The sequence below is a fragment of the Motacilla alba genome, chromosome 3 (genome assembly GCF_015832195.1).
Source record: "Motacilla alba alba isolate MOTALB_02 chromosome 3, Motacilla_alba_V1.0_pri, whole genome shotgun sequence".
Classification (NCBI taxonomy): domain Eukaryota; kingdom Metazoa; phylum Chordata; class Aves; order Passeriformes; family Motacillidae; genus Motacilla; species Motacilla alba.
In genome coordinates this window covers 131181-146544 of record NC_052018.1, presented here as the reverse complement: position 1 = coordinate 146544, position 15364 = coordinate 131181, and the positions used below count along the sequence as shown (strand labels likewise).

The 15364-nt window shown below is 49.3% G+C and overlaps 1 protein-coding gene across 4 annotated transcripts in view; it reads left to right on the top strand.

Moving 5' to 3' along the window:
* The window catches only part of NRBP1 (nuclear receptor binding protein 1), a 35430-nt gene that overhangs the window by 6269 nt on the left and 13797 nt on the right, over positions 1 to 15364 (top strand). For 2 of the 4 annotated variants that reach the window (XM_038130416.1, XM_038130415.1), the window contains 6 exons: positions 7160 to 7282; positions 7674 to 7775; positions 7864 to 7953; positions 8421 to 8461; positions 9494 to 9588; positions 13319 to 13342. In XM_038130416.1, the coding sequence (XP_037986344.1) occupies positions 7160 to 7282; positions 7674 to 7775; positions 7864 to 7953; positions 8421 to 8461; positions 9494 to 9588; positions 13319 to 13342 (475 nt within the window). The remainder of the gene's footprint in view (positions 1 to 7159; positions 7283 to 7673; positions 7776 to 7863; positions 7954 to 8420; positions 8462 to 9493; positions 9589 to 13318; positions 13343 to 15364) is intronic. The other 2 variants (XM_038130418.1, XM_038130417.1) reach the window with 1 other exon arrangement.

Here is a 15364-nt window from a genome sequence, read left to right as displayed (position 1 = left end):
TGTTAAGAGAAGAGTTGTGATTCAGGAGGACCTGAACTCAGAGAGACAGGAACTGAAACACTGGCTCTGCTGCATCTTTATCTCTTTGTTGTCTTCTCACTTCTAGGGGGAGTCTCTGTTGCTTGAATAGTTTTTTTTTTTGAAGGCAGCTGGTGACTTTTGTACCTCTGGATTTACATTTCTTCAATGGGACAGAGTGCAGGATTCTTGGAGAAAAAATGCTAACAGACTGAGTGTTTGGATTCTGGGATGCTGGAGCCTGATTTTTCTCAGCCTCTGTTGTGACTGGAAGGAAACTTACTGAGGTAGTAAAAGATAAGCACCAGTTCTCCAAGCAAGCTGGCACTTAGAGTGCTGCCAGCTCCCTGAGAGTCTTTGACAATGGATCTGTTTTTCCCCAGTTGGTGGAGAAAACTAATGCCATGCTGTAGTTTTTATAGCATTCCTTGACCACTGGGAAGGTATTAAGAAGGGAGTATGTGAAGCCTTTTAACATTTTTATTGGCTCATGCGGGGGCTCCCTGAAGGAAATGAACCCTTGGGATGTGCCAGAAAGAGCTGAGGGGCACTTCAGGGTGCAGAGCCAGCTTTTGTCACAGCCCCGTTGTGTCCTTGCTCACAGGCTGTGACGGGCAGCTGGCACTCGCTCCTTGCAGCAGTGGCTGGAGCAGGGGTGCCTGGCTGCTGCTCTCCAGAGCTCCTGGGAGGCTGGAGGTGCTGGGCTGCCCGCAGCTGAGGGATGGAGTTCCCTCTGCATGCCTTACGGAGCTGTTCTAAAATCGCCGTGGTCTGCAGCAGCACCAAAGCCTGCCCTCTGTCTTGGGAGGCCCAGGCAGCCATCGTGGTGCCCTGGCAGCTGCCACAGCCCTGCTGGAGCCTGGCCTTGGGGAGAGGCTGTGACTCTCTGACTCCAGATCCTGCCTGCGGGAGGCTGCCTGGCAAATCCTGACAGACAGAGCTCAGCCAGACGGGGGTTAGCCATGGTGATCTTTGTGCATCCCATGGTGACACGGATGGCAGGAAAGTGTATCCCGTTTCTCTTTATCAGTGCTCAGGAAAAACCTCCTTTCAGGTGTCTAGTGCCTTTCTCCCAGGCCCTCTGTCTCTGCAAAATCCGACCCCAAGACGTCTTGTCCCAACTCTGGCTCGTCTGGCATGAAGGTTGTGTGCTTGCCTGTGCCCCTCAGATGTGTGTGCTTGCCTGTGCACACACCCAGATATTGAGAAGCACATTGGCATGGAAAATAGCTTGAAAAATAGTTTAACAAAAAGACAGTACAGGTGATGGTGACAAGGCTAAGGGCTTGGCTTGATCGTTCTTTTTGTGTACTTTTGGAAGTTCCCTCAAACATCCCATGGATAGTGTACCCAAATTACTCTTACTCCAAAATTACTGGTAATCTCACCTTGCAGCCATTTTTACTTCTGACGTCTTATAGCAGTCAGCTTTGCCATTTATAGATGTGTGTCAGGATCAGGTGTTCATGATCCTCTTTAAAATATGATGCTTGCTCACCTCATTGCTTGCTTTCTCCAGTATTATCAGAAAACATGAAACAATCACTTTTCATGAGTGTTTCATGTGGCTTTGGGGATTGTTTCCAAGACTGGTACTTCCACAATATACCAATTTTTATGGCATTTTCTGTTCAGTGTACTGATCTTTCAACCCCTCCTGTGTGATTGATGTTGTTCAGAGTTACCTGCAGTGATTTGAAGATCTCTCTGCTGAGTGAAAGTATCACAGAAGGACAGGATGGGCTGTAGCAGACTGGGAGTAGCTCACATGGAGTTTGTCCTGTCTGGTTTTCCCTCTCTCCTTGGAGTTTCACACTGCTGGCACTCATTCCCAGTGCAGTTACCAGAACCTTCCTGATGAGCTGTCTGAATGGGCTTATTTATAGATATTGGGGTTTCTTCCACACTCCCTTGTCTATTTTGCTGTGCTGTTTCTGTTTCCCTTTGGGAGCTAGGGATGAAGAGTCATTGCCTCTTCCTCCTGCCATAGACCAGCTCAGTGGGACTGAGCTCTTGCACTTCACTGAATTGCTTGTTTGTTTTGAAGCACCGAGTGAAACTGAGCACTCATCCCTCTGGTCTTGCATTGGGCAATTTGTGTTCATTTCTGGTGTCCATTAAATAGGTGGCATGATGCCTCCTTCCCTCTGGGATACTTGGCACTGGTGGGGCTGCACCTCAGATCCTGGGGGCAGCTCTGGGCCCCTCCCAACAAGAGAGACACTGAGGGGCTGGAGTGTATCCAGAGAAGGGGACACTGAGGGGCTGGAGTGTATCCAGAGAAGGGAACGGAGCTGGGAAGGGGCTGAAGCACCAGGAGAGGCTGAGGGAGCTGGGAGGGGGCTCAGTCTGGAGAAAAGGAGCCTCAGGGGGGACCTTCTCCTGGCAGGAGGGTGCAGCCAGGTGAGACTTGGGCTCTGCTCCCAGGGAACAGGGACAGGACAAGTGGAAATGGCTTCAGGCTGGGCCACAGGAGGTTCAGGGTGGGTTTTAAGGAAAACTCCTTCCTTAAAGATATGTCCAGCCTTGGCACAGGCTGACCAGGGCAGGGGTGCAGTCCCCATCCCTGCAGGAATTTAAAAGCAGTGTGGATGTGGCACTTTGTGGGATGGGTTAGTGGTGGCCTTGGCAGTGCTGGGGAGTGGCTGGACTCCATGATCTGAGACTGCTTTTCCAATCTCAGTGACTGCATCCAGAGGAGTGCTGTTTCTGTTCAAAGTGTCTCTACTCCTGTCATACTTTTGTGTTTTTGTAAACGGCTGATCTACTGCCTGGGGAGTTTCCTGGTGGGAATTTTAGTTAGGTCTGTCCTGCAGTGTGTTGTTTAGCCAGAGTTGTCAGAGTGCTTTTGGAGAGGCTGGATGGCCGCTGGGTGACAGCCTGTAGAGTGGCAGTGTGACACTTTGCAGGGGTTCCAAACTCGTCCCTTTCCTGGAGCAGATGCAGCCCTGGCTGGCAGGAGGGGCCTGGGCTCCATGCGGGTGTCCTGGCTCCCAGCAGGGCTCAGCTGTGCAGGTCAGCACAGAGCAGGACCCGTGGCAGGTGGCAGGGGCTCACGCTGTCAGCTTTGGCTTGGCTTTCAGCACAGCAGCTCCTGAGCTGGGGCAGTGAAGCTAGGAGCAAGGGAGAACTTCAACACACTGAGCACTTTCAGCTCTCTCTTTAGATGGTCCAGATGCCTGCCTTGGGTTAACAGACTAACTTCTTACTGATGTGTTTGATCCTGTTACTTGTTGCAGCATGTCTGGAAGAACCAATTACTGTATTGCTGATGGTCAGATTGTCTTTTCCTTACGGTTTAGTTGCTGCATGAGGCGGTCTGTACAGCCAAGGTAATAATCAATACCTTCCTTTCCTTGCTGCTGTTAAATTACACTGGTTATTTTAATTTTCTTGTTGAATTAAAGCCTTTCAGCATTTCACTACCATGACTGTAATTGCCAAGGCCAGTGTGTCAGTTTAATTAAAACATGAAGTAGCATTGTTTCTTGCTTGATTTCTTTTCCCTTTGCCTGCAGTGGACCTGGCATTCTTTATTGTGTTACATTCTAGATTAGCCTCAGATCCCAGAGAGCCCTTTTTGTTCAATTCCTGTTGGTAAATTTGCTGCTTTTAGTTTACCCACAGCTCAAAGAGAAGCTGAGCTCCTCATGGCCCAGCTGCTGCTCTGGGGGTCTCTTATCTCTGGTTCCACCCATTTCCCAGGTGGCTGGGCAGAGCTTTCACCTCTCTCCGGCTTAAACAAGTGGCCAGGGAAACTGAGTAACATATTCATGCTACTCTGAGCAGACCTGGGGCTTCTTGTGAGGGTGTGGCCTGGTGAGCTGCCTCTCCCCAGCTCTTTTTCAAGATGCAAGTCCATTCTGTGCTGATAGTGTAGTTACTGTGGACTTTTCCCCAGTTTTTGTACCTTTTATCCCTAGAATGTAAATCATCACTGTGACTTGTGACTTAGACTGGTTTTTTGTTTAATTGACAGATCATGTGAACTACAGAATGTCTCTCCAAAAGTCTGTGCTCTTTCAGCAACAGATACACAGGTGTTTGAGAGCTATAGAAAAAATATGCATTGGACAATGGAATAACTTTCCAAAGGGAAATTTAACTTCCAGACATTTTCCCCCCTTAGAGCTACTGTGCCACTCCTTCCAGACATTTTCCCCCCTTAGAGCTACTGTGCCACTCCACCTGTACTCATTTAAGTACTTGAAATTCTCGTTGAGTTTCCTTGCCTTTTGCTGACATGGACTCAGAGCTGTGTTTGTACTTCTGTAGTGCAGAGCTGCTTCCTCTGCTGTGCTGCAGAAATTCGGGCTAAGCTGGGCCCAGGGCACTTCCTCCCTCAGAGTGTAGAAGCTGCCTACTCCGGGGCTGTCTGGGACAAGCCCCAGAGTAATAAATTACCTCAGTGCTTTCATGAGGGTTTAGGATTCTGCTTTGCCGAGCACGGGGAGGGATGTGCTGCAGGGATTTGGCAGGCAGGAGGAGTCTGCTGTTGCCTTTCAGTTGTCTGTCTGCATTTTTCCCCTTCTACTCTTCTCCCCAAGCTGCTGAATCTCCTGAGGAACAGAATTGCCATCAGTGATGTCAGCTGGGTTTGGTGTCCTGAGTCATATCTGGTGCTCTGGGATCTTGCCTATGAGTCATGGAAATCCTTTGTGCTCAGGGAGCTTGGCCAGAAGTGGGAGATGTGACAAGTCCCCAGCCCCAGCTGCTTTACTGGGGCAGATTTTCAGCAGTTGCTGCTACTTGAGGATTTACTCAATCCAGTAAAGCTGGACGCCTTTCAGCAGAGGGCCACTGGACTCCATCATTTAGATGTCATCTCCAGCCATGGTGTTGCTGTGAACAGGCAGCAGGTGGGATGGAAAAGGAGAATCCAAAGGGCTGTGGGGGTGCTGGGTGTCAGTGTGGTGGCTGTTACCTTGTCCTTGCACTGCTCACACACACCTGCCTCTCTGCTGCCTTGGGCTTCTTTAACCTTCCCTGGAGTTAAACCCTTTTGCCATTCAGCCTTAGTGATTGTACTGGGTGATTTTATGCTGTTGTCATCCCTAAGATATTAGTTATTCTGAAATTTGAAGGAATAAATGTTCTATCCTTAATTCCTTTTATTCCTTCAGCTTTCTTTAATGATGAAACATAACAGGCCTGGCCTGTTGGTGTCTGTGTGTTTATATACATACATACATACATATACATACATATATATATATGTGTACACATATATATTTAATAAAGTTATATATATATATATATATAAAAATCAAGTTTTTTGGATCAATATGAACGCCTTCCTTAACCAAGTCTCAGTCCTTTCACCCCTCAGTTATGTAGGCAGCTCGGGTGGAAGGAAGTGGGGTGGTTCATACTGGGCTGTCACCTCGTGTGATGATTTTCCATAGCTGTCCTCTGTAGCTCTGGCTCTCCTTGTGTCACTGTGGCCTGTACCCCTCATTCCTGCCTGTGCCATGCCTTGCAGCTGGCTGCTCATGTCACACTGGTTTACTGCTCAGTTGCCAGAGAAGTCTGTATCACTCTGGTTTTACTGTGCTTGGCACCCTTGTCCCTGCAGTGTGTCACCTGCAGTGCCAGAGCATTACATGTCATTGGGCCTGTTCAGAGTCCCTTGGGAGATCATAAAGAATCCACCTGTGCTGGTGGCCTGTCACTCTGTGTTGTCAGGCTGTGGAGGGAGTAGAATGGGAAAGGGTAACTCAGCTGGAATGATGAAATTGGGTAAATTTGATCATGTGAAAGTGGCTGCCAAGGGAGAAGGGATTTTTGAGGGAGCTCTTATATAAGGTGAGAAGTTTCCAGCAATAAGATGCTGGTGAGGTCCCTGGTGAGGGAAGAGAAGGTGACACAATATGAGAAGGAGGAGCTCTGAAATGTTTTGGAGGTGATAGAAGCAGAGGATGAGTCTGGATTTGCCAGGCCAATCTGTGTTAACAGTTACCTCAGGGGGAAACTGGGTCAGCTGAAAGCTGCCAGGCCTGGTAATCAGCACCAGCCCTGTCTGAGTTCAGGGGGTGCTGGGACAGTGCTCTTAGACACAGGGTGGGATTCTTGGGGTTTTCCTGTGCAGGACCAGAAGCTGGACTGCAGTGATCCTTGTGAGTCTCTTCCAGCTCAGGTTGTCCTATGGGTCTGTGAAGTGATTCTTGGTGTGTGGTCAGCAGATGGGAACAGCAATGATTGCTGGTTGACAATTAAAAGGTGAATTCTGCCTTCTTGTCCCCTCTAAGTGCTTTGAATCCAGTTCTGTCACTGCACGTTGCCTGGTGCAGTGGGATATTCACCATGACTGCTGTGTGCCTGTGAAGTTGCCTGGCAGAGGCATTGCAGTAAATGCCAGGGATGCTGGATGAAAGAGACCATGCTCATCTTTGAATGCTGCTACATATCTGAAGAAGAGCAATGTTACAGAAAACTTTGCTGCTGGGAGCAGGGTTCAGCTCTGATCTCTGCAGCTCTTTCAGCCTTATGCCCTCCCAGAGCCCTTGCATTGCTGTGCTGGGCTCCAAACTCTCAATCCCCTCCCCTTACCTTCCTTCTTTCTGTGTGCTCATCTGTGTCTTTAATATTCAGTGTGGATGTACTTGTGCTGGGTCACTGTTTACAATTATTAACTAAAGAAATTACTGTAGTGGTTTCCCTTGTGTTGTTGGTTCCCACCTCTGAAGCTTCAGCTTTCCCCTTGTTCCTCTCTGCTTTGATTGAGTTTCAGGTGTCATCACCTTTCAGAGGATTCCCTCACCAGTTTTATCTGAGTTCTTGAGACATTTCTGTATCTGTTTTGTATTGTTGGAGTGTTTTTTTTTTGTGGTGGATTGAGTTGCAGGTGTCCTGAGCCATGAAAATCTAGTATATTGTTGGTGGAAGGCAGCTTTGCTGTAGCACAGCATTTGTGCACACGAGGTTTCCCCACCGGCGTGCTCAGGACTGGCTGCTCGCGTGCTCTGCAGGGACTCATGTTTTGGATATGCCCTGCTCCGAGATACACGTGCCAATCCTGTCCTGGAATTCTCATTTAATTAAAAGCTAATGAGCAGAGTTGATAATTTTCCAGTGAGTGCTGCATGGCAATGGTCAGGTCTTGCTGGCTTCAGCTCACAGGTGTGTCCGCCCTTCCCTGCAGGTGAACCAGCGCAATGTCCCGGGGATTGACAGTGCCTACCTGGCCATGGACACCGAGGAAGGTGTGGAAGTTGTCTGGAATGAAGTTCAGTTTTCTGAGCGGAAGAACTTCAAGCTTCAGGAGGTAAGTTGATGTGTCTCACAGCAGGGTGTGAGGAGCATACCCTGCCCTGGGGTGGGATTATGGATACTTCTTGTGTGGATTATTGGCTGGGTTTGGGATGCTGTGCTGTCCAAATGTAGCAAATCTGGCTTACGCCTGGCCTGTGTAGGAAATGTCCTGGAAGACTGTTGTGCTATTTCCATGAGCCCTTTCATGGAAATGTGTTCATTTCCACTTGGCAATCAAACCACTCTCTGCTGAGATGCAGTGCAGAAGAAAATGGGATCCTGCCTGTTCTTAGCCTAGGGGCTTGACTTATATGTTAGTGCTTGAGGGGACCGAGACCCAAGAAGAAAGAAGGATATTTGGTGAGGTCTCTGGTATGACATGTTTTTGTCTTTCTGATGTTAAGGAAAAAGTTAAAGCGGTGTTTGACAACTTAATTCAGCTGGATCATCTCAACATTGTGAAGTTCCACAAATACTGGGCTGATGTCAAAGAGAACAAGGCCAGGGTAAGTGCAGTCATCAGGCTTTGGGTTCTCACTGTTATTGGTAAGGTAATTAGCAAGGTGGAGGGTAACGTGTCATGCTGCCCCACAGGTGATCTTCATCACTGAGTACATGTCTTCAGGGAGCTTGAAACAGTTCCTGAAGAAGACAAAGAAAAACCACAAAACTATGAATGAAAAGGTAACTCTTGTTTTCTGTGTGACCATAACTCTTTGGAGCCATCAGCCCCTGGAAAGCCCTTTCAGCAGAGGATCCCAGTGAGACCTGGTGATCACGCATTGCTGCAGCTCCCCTGTGTCCCTGTGCCCGAGTTCAGCTGCAGGTTCTCTGGGACAGCAGTTCTGTGCTGGTTGCTTTACTGCCAGCAGCTCTGCAGCTCCTTAGGTGTGGTGTGACAGGCGTGTCCCTCTCCAGGGGCCCTCACAGGAAGGGGGAAAGTGTCTGTACATGGGAGACTGGAGGACAGGTGTGTTTCTGGACCCATGGGAATATGTAGAAACAAGCTGACCATAGCAGTACTGGTTCCTTACAGCTGCACTGAGTAAAAGCTGGAGCAGGTATTGCTTCCTACGAGTGGGCTGTGAGTCACAGAACTACAGATTAGCTGCTGGTGGATGATTTTTCTCCTTTTCCTCTTGTATCTGCAGGCATGGAAGCGGTGGTGTACCCAGATCCTCTCTGCTCTCAGGTACGTGGGGTACTGACCTTGAGATCCCAGCCATTGGGACTGATGTAGCAGTTAAGTTTTAGGGAGCTCTCCAGAGTATCCAGCTTTATAATCTGGGTTTCTCCTTGGTCAGTAGGATCTTGCAAAGATGACAGGGAAATCAAGTTCCGTGTGAGAGGACTGAGAAAAGCTTCCATAGTGTTGACAGGCTGCAGGCCTGTTACAGGCAGTGGATTCATGGATATTGAGGCATGGTGTTTTTAGATGTGTCTGTACATTTCTTGATGGTGCAGCTCTTCTGCAGCCATCTTAGTGCAATACAGCTAAGTAGAATGTGGTGTGGGTTTTAAAAACTCTTTTCCACCTGAGCTGGAGTTGGTGAGTAGCTAATTAGAACCTTAGAAAAACAATGGCCTGGATGACAGAGCATGGCTTGCACTCCTTAGAGGAAACTGTGGTGCCACTTGGCTAAATTACAGCTATTGGTGAATAGTTTGGGTTCTAATAAGCTTCTGGGAGCTGACTGTCCTTATTAGTGCTAGCTGCTAATACAAACCCAGGCAGAGTGAGATGCAAAAACAGAGTGTACCTGGGACCCAGCACTGAAAAGCTTTATTTGTGCCTGACAAACATGCCCAGTTGTGTGTGTGTAGCATTAAGGGCCTCTTTGGTCCCCTTTGAGTAGGGACAGACTAAGGCTCTGATATTTTTGGTATAAAAATAAAATTGTAACCCTTTTAGAATCCACTCAGCAGTACTGGGTGGGATGAAATCATGTCTTTACCTCTGGCACCCTGAGTTTCTTGGGAACTGATAGGAGAAAGCTTTCTCTTCCCCTCCACCCTGTTCTGGAGATCCATTAGAGACAATTCCTGTTTGTTCCTGGTTCTCAGCCAGAGGCTGATGTACAGTCACTGAATTGTATCTCACAGTTGCTGCAAATCCCTGGCATGTGCCCTTTGCTCTCCTGTTCTCCTCTGATGTTTCTTGATGTGGGAGGGTGTGAAGGGAGGGATTCAAGGCCTTGACCAGTGCTCTGTTCTGCATCTCCAGCTACCTCCACTCCTGTGATCCTCCCATCATCCATGGCAACCTGACCTGTGACACCATCTTCATCCAGCACAACGGACTGATCAAAATTGGGTCAGGTAATGCTTGCTGGGGGTGCCCCTGCCTTATCAGACAGACTGCCCAAACAGAGAAAGGCATCTGCTCCTTTCCAGGCTCCCTGGCACGAGAGGCATGTGTGTACATGTGCTTCTCCACCTCCACATCAGATGTGCCAGAGACTGGGAGCAGAATTCACTGGTGATTGGACCCTTGTCAGGTGCAGGAGTGACTCTTCTTTAGCTTTTTGTCTCAAGGGGATGATGCAGGAAATGATGCTGAAACCTGGAGGTTTCATAAGCACATAATCTGTGGGTTCATCTGCTCTGCAGATTTTCATGTTAATACACAGAGTTCTCCTGCCAGCACTGTGGAGCTTTGGGAGCTGCCTGGGCAGCTGTGTCCATGAAGCCACAAGAGTGCTGCTTGTAGCAGCCCATGTTGACAATAAAGTGGACAGACTCTGGCTGCAGCAAGTGGCTTATCCAGCATCCCATTATCCCATGGGATAATGGGCCTGCCTTCAGGCTGCTGAGGTGCCCTCAGCCTGTTTGGCACGCACGTGCCCTGCTGGAGCAGCCACCCTGTGCCAGAATGGTTTCTTTCATAAGTAAGCAGTGATGTTCCTGGCAGTGCAGAGCATCCTTGCATGCTCTGGTTTTTCCTGCTATTCCCATGTCTCTAAAAATCTGTCTGCAGTCAGGATGCATTATTTCACACCTTGACATGACCTTTCAAGGGACAGCTTTGCTACCTGTTGTTCAACTTCGGCAAGTATTCTCGATCTGAGGAATAGGTCTTTGCTTTCCTGCAGCTATTGTCTGTGTGAGTTCTGCTTTGATGTGGCAGCATGCAGGGAAGGATGCTCTGCATCACCTGTCATCCAGAAATAGCCTCTCTCCATCAGCTGCAGACCTGTGGCTTCTCTTCCCATCAAAGATCTCCTGTGTTGTTGTTTTGTTCCAGAACGGGGGCAGCAGGTTTGTGCTTTTAGCAGGGAGACAGGATCATGGCAGAAGGAGCACTCTGCTCCTGACCTGCCTGTACACTTGGGGACTTGCTCTTCACACAAACTGATGTCATCATGTTGTCACACAGATTTTATTGTGTTTTCCTGACTTTGTCCAAGTGGGAGGGATTTCCAAGAGTGAGTACATCTAGTACCTGTATGCTGGCAAACTCCCTGGCATTCAGTTCAGACTGATGGGAAGGCTTGAGTACTCAAGAAATGCCCTTTTTTAGTTTAGTTTCAAGGTACCATGCAGCTGCCATCTTTCTGCAGGGCAGCCAGCTCTGTCTGTAAAACCAAACCCATGGAGCTGGCATTGCAGCCACAGCTTTCACCACAGGGACATCCTGCAGCTCCTCAGACCAGCCCTTCTCAGGGCATGCAGCTCCAGGGCTGCTGGGCAGAGGCTGTGTAGGAAGGTGGCTCTTCAGCTGTGGGTACAAGTGGTGGCCTCAGCACTGTTAAGATTAGATCCCTTTAGTTTCACCAAGCTTTGCTTCTGTCAGGTGCAGCAGGAGGGACGTGTGTGTGCTCCTGCCAGGGGAAGTGGGTGTCTGTGCTGGTACAGCTCTAGGATGTGCTGGAGTGTGACTGCAGCTGCAGTGCTCATGTGCAGCTGTTCCTGAGCAGACCTCTCTGCTCCACAGCTGTGGGCTGCCTGGCTCACCTCACGTTCAGAAGTGCAGTAATTTATGTAAAAGATTCTCGTCCTTCCTAAATAAAAAAGGAAGTGATTGCATGTGGTCAGAAGAGGATTCCTCCAGACGGGAAAGCTGTGGCTCCAGTGCAGGCTGGAATTGGAGTTGGCAGTGTTGCAGGACGTATTCCTATTCCTGCAATGCCCACCCAACCAGAAAAGGCAAAGCTGCATCCCCAGGACTGCTGGTTGTGTTGGAGCTCGAGCCTTTCTCCCTGGCCCTGCTGCCTTTGCAGTGCCTCATGGGCTGGGTTTGAGTTTTGGGCCTGGAGCAGCAGCTGCTCCAGGGTCGCTGACAATGCCAGGCTCATGTTTGCTGCTTCCTGTCCTTGTTCTGTCAGCTGGCTGGTGTCTGAGCACTTCCCTGTGTTTACTTAAAAGCAGCAGGACAGTAATTTCCGTGGGTTTATGGGGAACAGGATTCTGCACTATGAGCTGTGCTTTGGTGCTTCTCTGTCCCCAGTACTGTGCTGGACGCTGCTCCCAAAGTTCCTCTCCCTGTGGCTTTGCAAAGAGAATACTTGCTGAATGTGGGGCAAAAAGCTGGCTAAGGCAGCTGCTGGTGTGCACTGCAGGACATCCTGCTGTCTGCTGGGGGAGGGCGTGCCAGGAGAGCAGCATCACGTTGGCAGTGTCTGATGGTGGTTCCTGTGACACACGTTCAGGGGTGGGAACAGCCCTTTGCTCCTTGCTGCTCGCTCAGAGGCAGCAGCACGTGCACTGGCTGCCCTGATCACTGTTCCTCTGTTCAGTGTGTAAATCTGCGTGCTGGGGGTCAGCTGTGGAAGAAAAAGGGAGTGGGAAGGAGGAAAGATTTTGCATAATGCTTAAATGCAAAAGCCATCCATAATCCATTCATTTGCTGAGGTTTATTCTCCAGTTCCATAAAGTGCAGAGTTTATAGATTTAAGGAGAATGTTTCAAATGAGTGGAGAGCTTCGGAGAACTCATGACGAGGATAGGAAAGACACTTACAGCTCTTAAACTTGCCGCTGGTATTCCCAGAGACTGGAATGTTCCAGCTGCTTTGTGGAGCTGTGGTCAGATGAAAGCATTCCTTGTGATAAGTCCAAGCTGTGCCCTGTGTACTCTTCCAGAGCCCAGGTGCAGCGCAGTGGTGCCTCCGTGGGTGTCTGTGCTGGCTAACAAGGGGATGTGCTGCCAGGTGTGTTCCTGGGGCTGCGGCTGCTCTGAGGTGGCAAGAACAGTGTGTACACACAGCGTGCCTGGTGCTGCTGCCTGCTCCTGTTGGCATTGCTGGGAGCTGTTCCTGGAATTCCCACTGCAGTGTAGGAACCATGCACAGGTGGAAAGAAGTGATGTGTTTGTATTAAAAATCCTTTTGGGCAGCTCTTGGAGTGCCCCAGCAGAAGGAGGCCTCAAGCTGGAGGGTCTCGGTGTCCTCTGGTGCTCCTGAGACGTGGCAGTGCGTCAGCATCTGCTGAGTGAGACCTTGCTGGAGCACAGAGGAGGCTCCGTGGGGTGCAGTGCAGATTTCCCCCTTGTGCCTCGAGGCATTGCTGCTGTGTGTCTCCCCTGGCTGCACCAGCCTGACCATGGCCTCAGTGTGTCTTTAGTTGTGTCTGCTCAGGGTCTGCCCTCAGTTGCAGGCCATGGGGCAGGACTCCTAGGGGTGTTAGCTCTGCTGTGGCATCATGTGGCCAGGTGTGTGAGTGTGGGTTCTCCTGCTGAGATCTGTGCCAGAAGCTACTGGAATGTAGAGAAAGGGAATTCTCTGCTGAAGGGGTGGGGTGGGTGGGACTGTAGGACACTCACAGCAGAACAGAATTTCCAGCTTCTTGGTCTCAGAGTCAGCCATAATCTTCTGCTTGGTCAGAGATGCCTTGTCTCCCCTGCCCAGTCTGGTTCTCAGGTAGAAGCCCTGATGTTCCTTAGGTAAATTTCTTTTGGAGAGGTGGCTGGAGGCAGGGCCCAGTGCTCAGTCCTGTCCCTGTGTGCCCTGACTGACCCAGCTGTCTCTATGGATGTAAGTGCTTTGCTGTTCACCAACTCATTGACTTTATCTCGTTTTACTTCCCGCTCACGGGCTGCTCTGTTACAACAGTCTTTCATAGGATATTTGCTAATGGTGAGCAAACTTCTCCGCTCCTGTGATGTGACTCCACTTATGTCATGTACATGATTTTATCTCTGTGTGTATCTGTATATATATATTTATATATATATGTGTGTGTATCTATATTTGTAACACACAAACATACACACTGATGTATTTACAGTGTTCCCTTGCTATAAGGCTGTGTGTAAAACTGTTTGGCTTAGGTGCATCCTGCTTGGAGAGCTCATGGTCTGTGCTGGGATGCAAACAGTTCCTTGTGCTCTTGGCCAGAGCCTTACAGAGAGGGAGCACTGCCCTTTGTGAAGTCTCCTGGTTGTTAGTTTTCTCCCTCTCCATGTTCTTAGCGTGTGCTAGTCCACGGGCCCTGTGCATGCCAGCTCCTGCATGTCAACAAGCCATGCCTTGTTCTGAGCTCTTCCCAGCTGAGCTTCCCACGTCCATTAGGCTCTTCCCTGCTGCTGCTCTGCTGCCCTTGGCTGGGACCCAGCCCTGGACTAGCCCCCACTGTGTGCTTGGCTATCCAATTGCTTGCTTGTAGTTTGAGCTCCTTAGATGTGTTGGTTTTAAGATGAATGTTTCAGTGAATGTGTCTGGCTCCTGATGGCCAGATCCCTCCTGCCCCAAATGAGTCCCTGGATTGAAGTAAGCTTGGCTATTGATGTTTCCCCAGATAAATCTCTGGTTTTGGGGAGATCTGTGCATATGAGGAGGGAGTTGGGCTGGTGGGAGCCAGAGAAGGAGTCGAGTGCTGCAATTTGTAACCCTATTGCACAGAACACCATGTTTACATTTAAAATAATTATTTATTTTATTTTTTGCCATCAGGGTTATTCTCGATGGTTAAAGTTTGTTTCTACTGAGTTGGGAACCTACCAACCATCAGCTGAAGTGGTGGAAAGGGCAAGGGCCTGACCAGATGGGCTCTGTGCCTTCCAGGCTGGCAGGAGGATGTGCTGTGCCACTCTGCATTGCCAGCGGAGCAGAGGCTCCTGGAAAGCTCAGTCCAGGATCTGGTGTAGCTGAGGGGGATGGGGATGTAGTCCTGGCTGGAGTCCTGAGGAGGGCAGGTGTCCCTGGGGGTGGCTGCAGGCTGGCAGGGCGGCAGCGAGTGGACTGGCCCAGGAATGAGCCCCCAGAATGGGAACTCTGAGGGCTGAGCCTGAGCCTGGGCTCAGCCAGGCTGAGGGCAGCAAGGCTGAGGGCTGGCCAGTCCCTCCTCCAGAATCAGTCACTCCTGTGAGCAGAACCAAAGGCTCTAGAAGGACAGGAGAAGCCTGAACGAGCGCTCTGCAGGTGGAAGGGGAGCTGTGGTACCTCACCTGTGCTGGAACAGCATCAGATGGCTTGGAAAACTGAGCTTTCCTGGATGGCTGGTTGTGAACTTGTTCTAGCACTCTGTGGTACCAGGAGGTACTGGTGGTATGAGAGCTGGGGATCTTGAACAGTGATTTGGGTTTGAAAACACTAAATCTAGCGTGTCTGGCTCCTGTTTTGCTTGAGCATTGAGCTAATGAGGCTGTGAATGACATGCTTTCATAACGAATCTTATTTTAGTCATCACTTCACTCCCTTGGATTTTGTTCCCTGATCTTTAAATGCCATGCTGGTTTCCACAGTCTTAACAGACACCTGAGGTGATGCAGAAATAAAAGGTTAGTAGGATATCTTGGATCTGGCTTTTTTATTTTTTGAACTATGGCAGGTGTGGTTTTAAAGGGAAAATAATGGTTAATTTTAGTCATCAGACATAGAAAAATCTGCCATAAAAATGGCATGTTAGCATTGATTTAGGGAAATGTTACATGAATAGATGTAGTTTAGCTTTTTTGACTGTACAGTTTTATGTGTGAGTCAAGCACATTGTCTACCAAGCCAAACATTTTTGGTTCCTTAGAAACTTGGCAAAACAAAGGCAGATATTAATGAGGTTTTTCTGCGACTGCAGGTGCTGCTGGGAATGAGATTGGGCAAGGAAATCGTTTTGAGTGGAACTTTTTGTCTAGAAGAAAGTTCAAGGCTGGATCCAGGCTA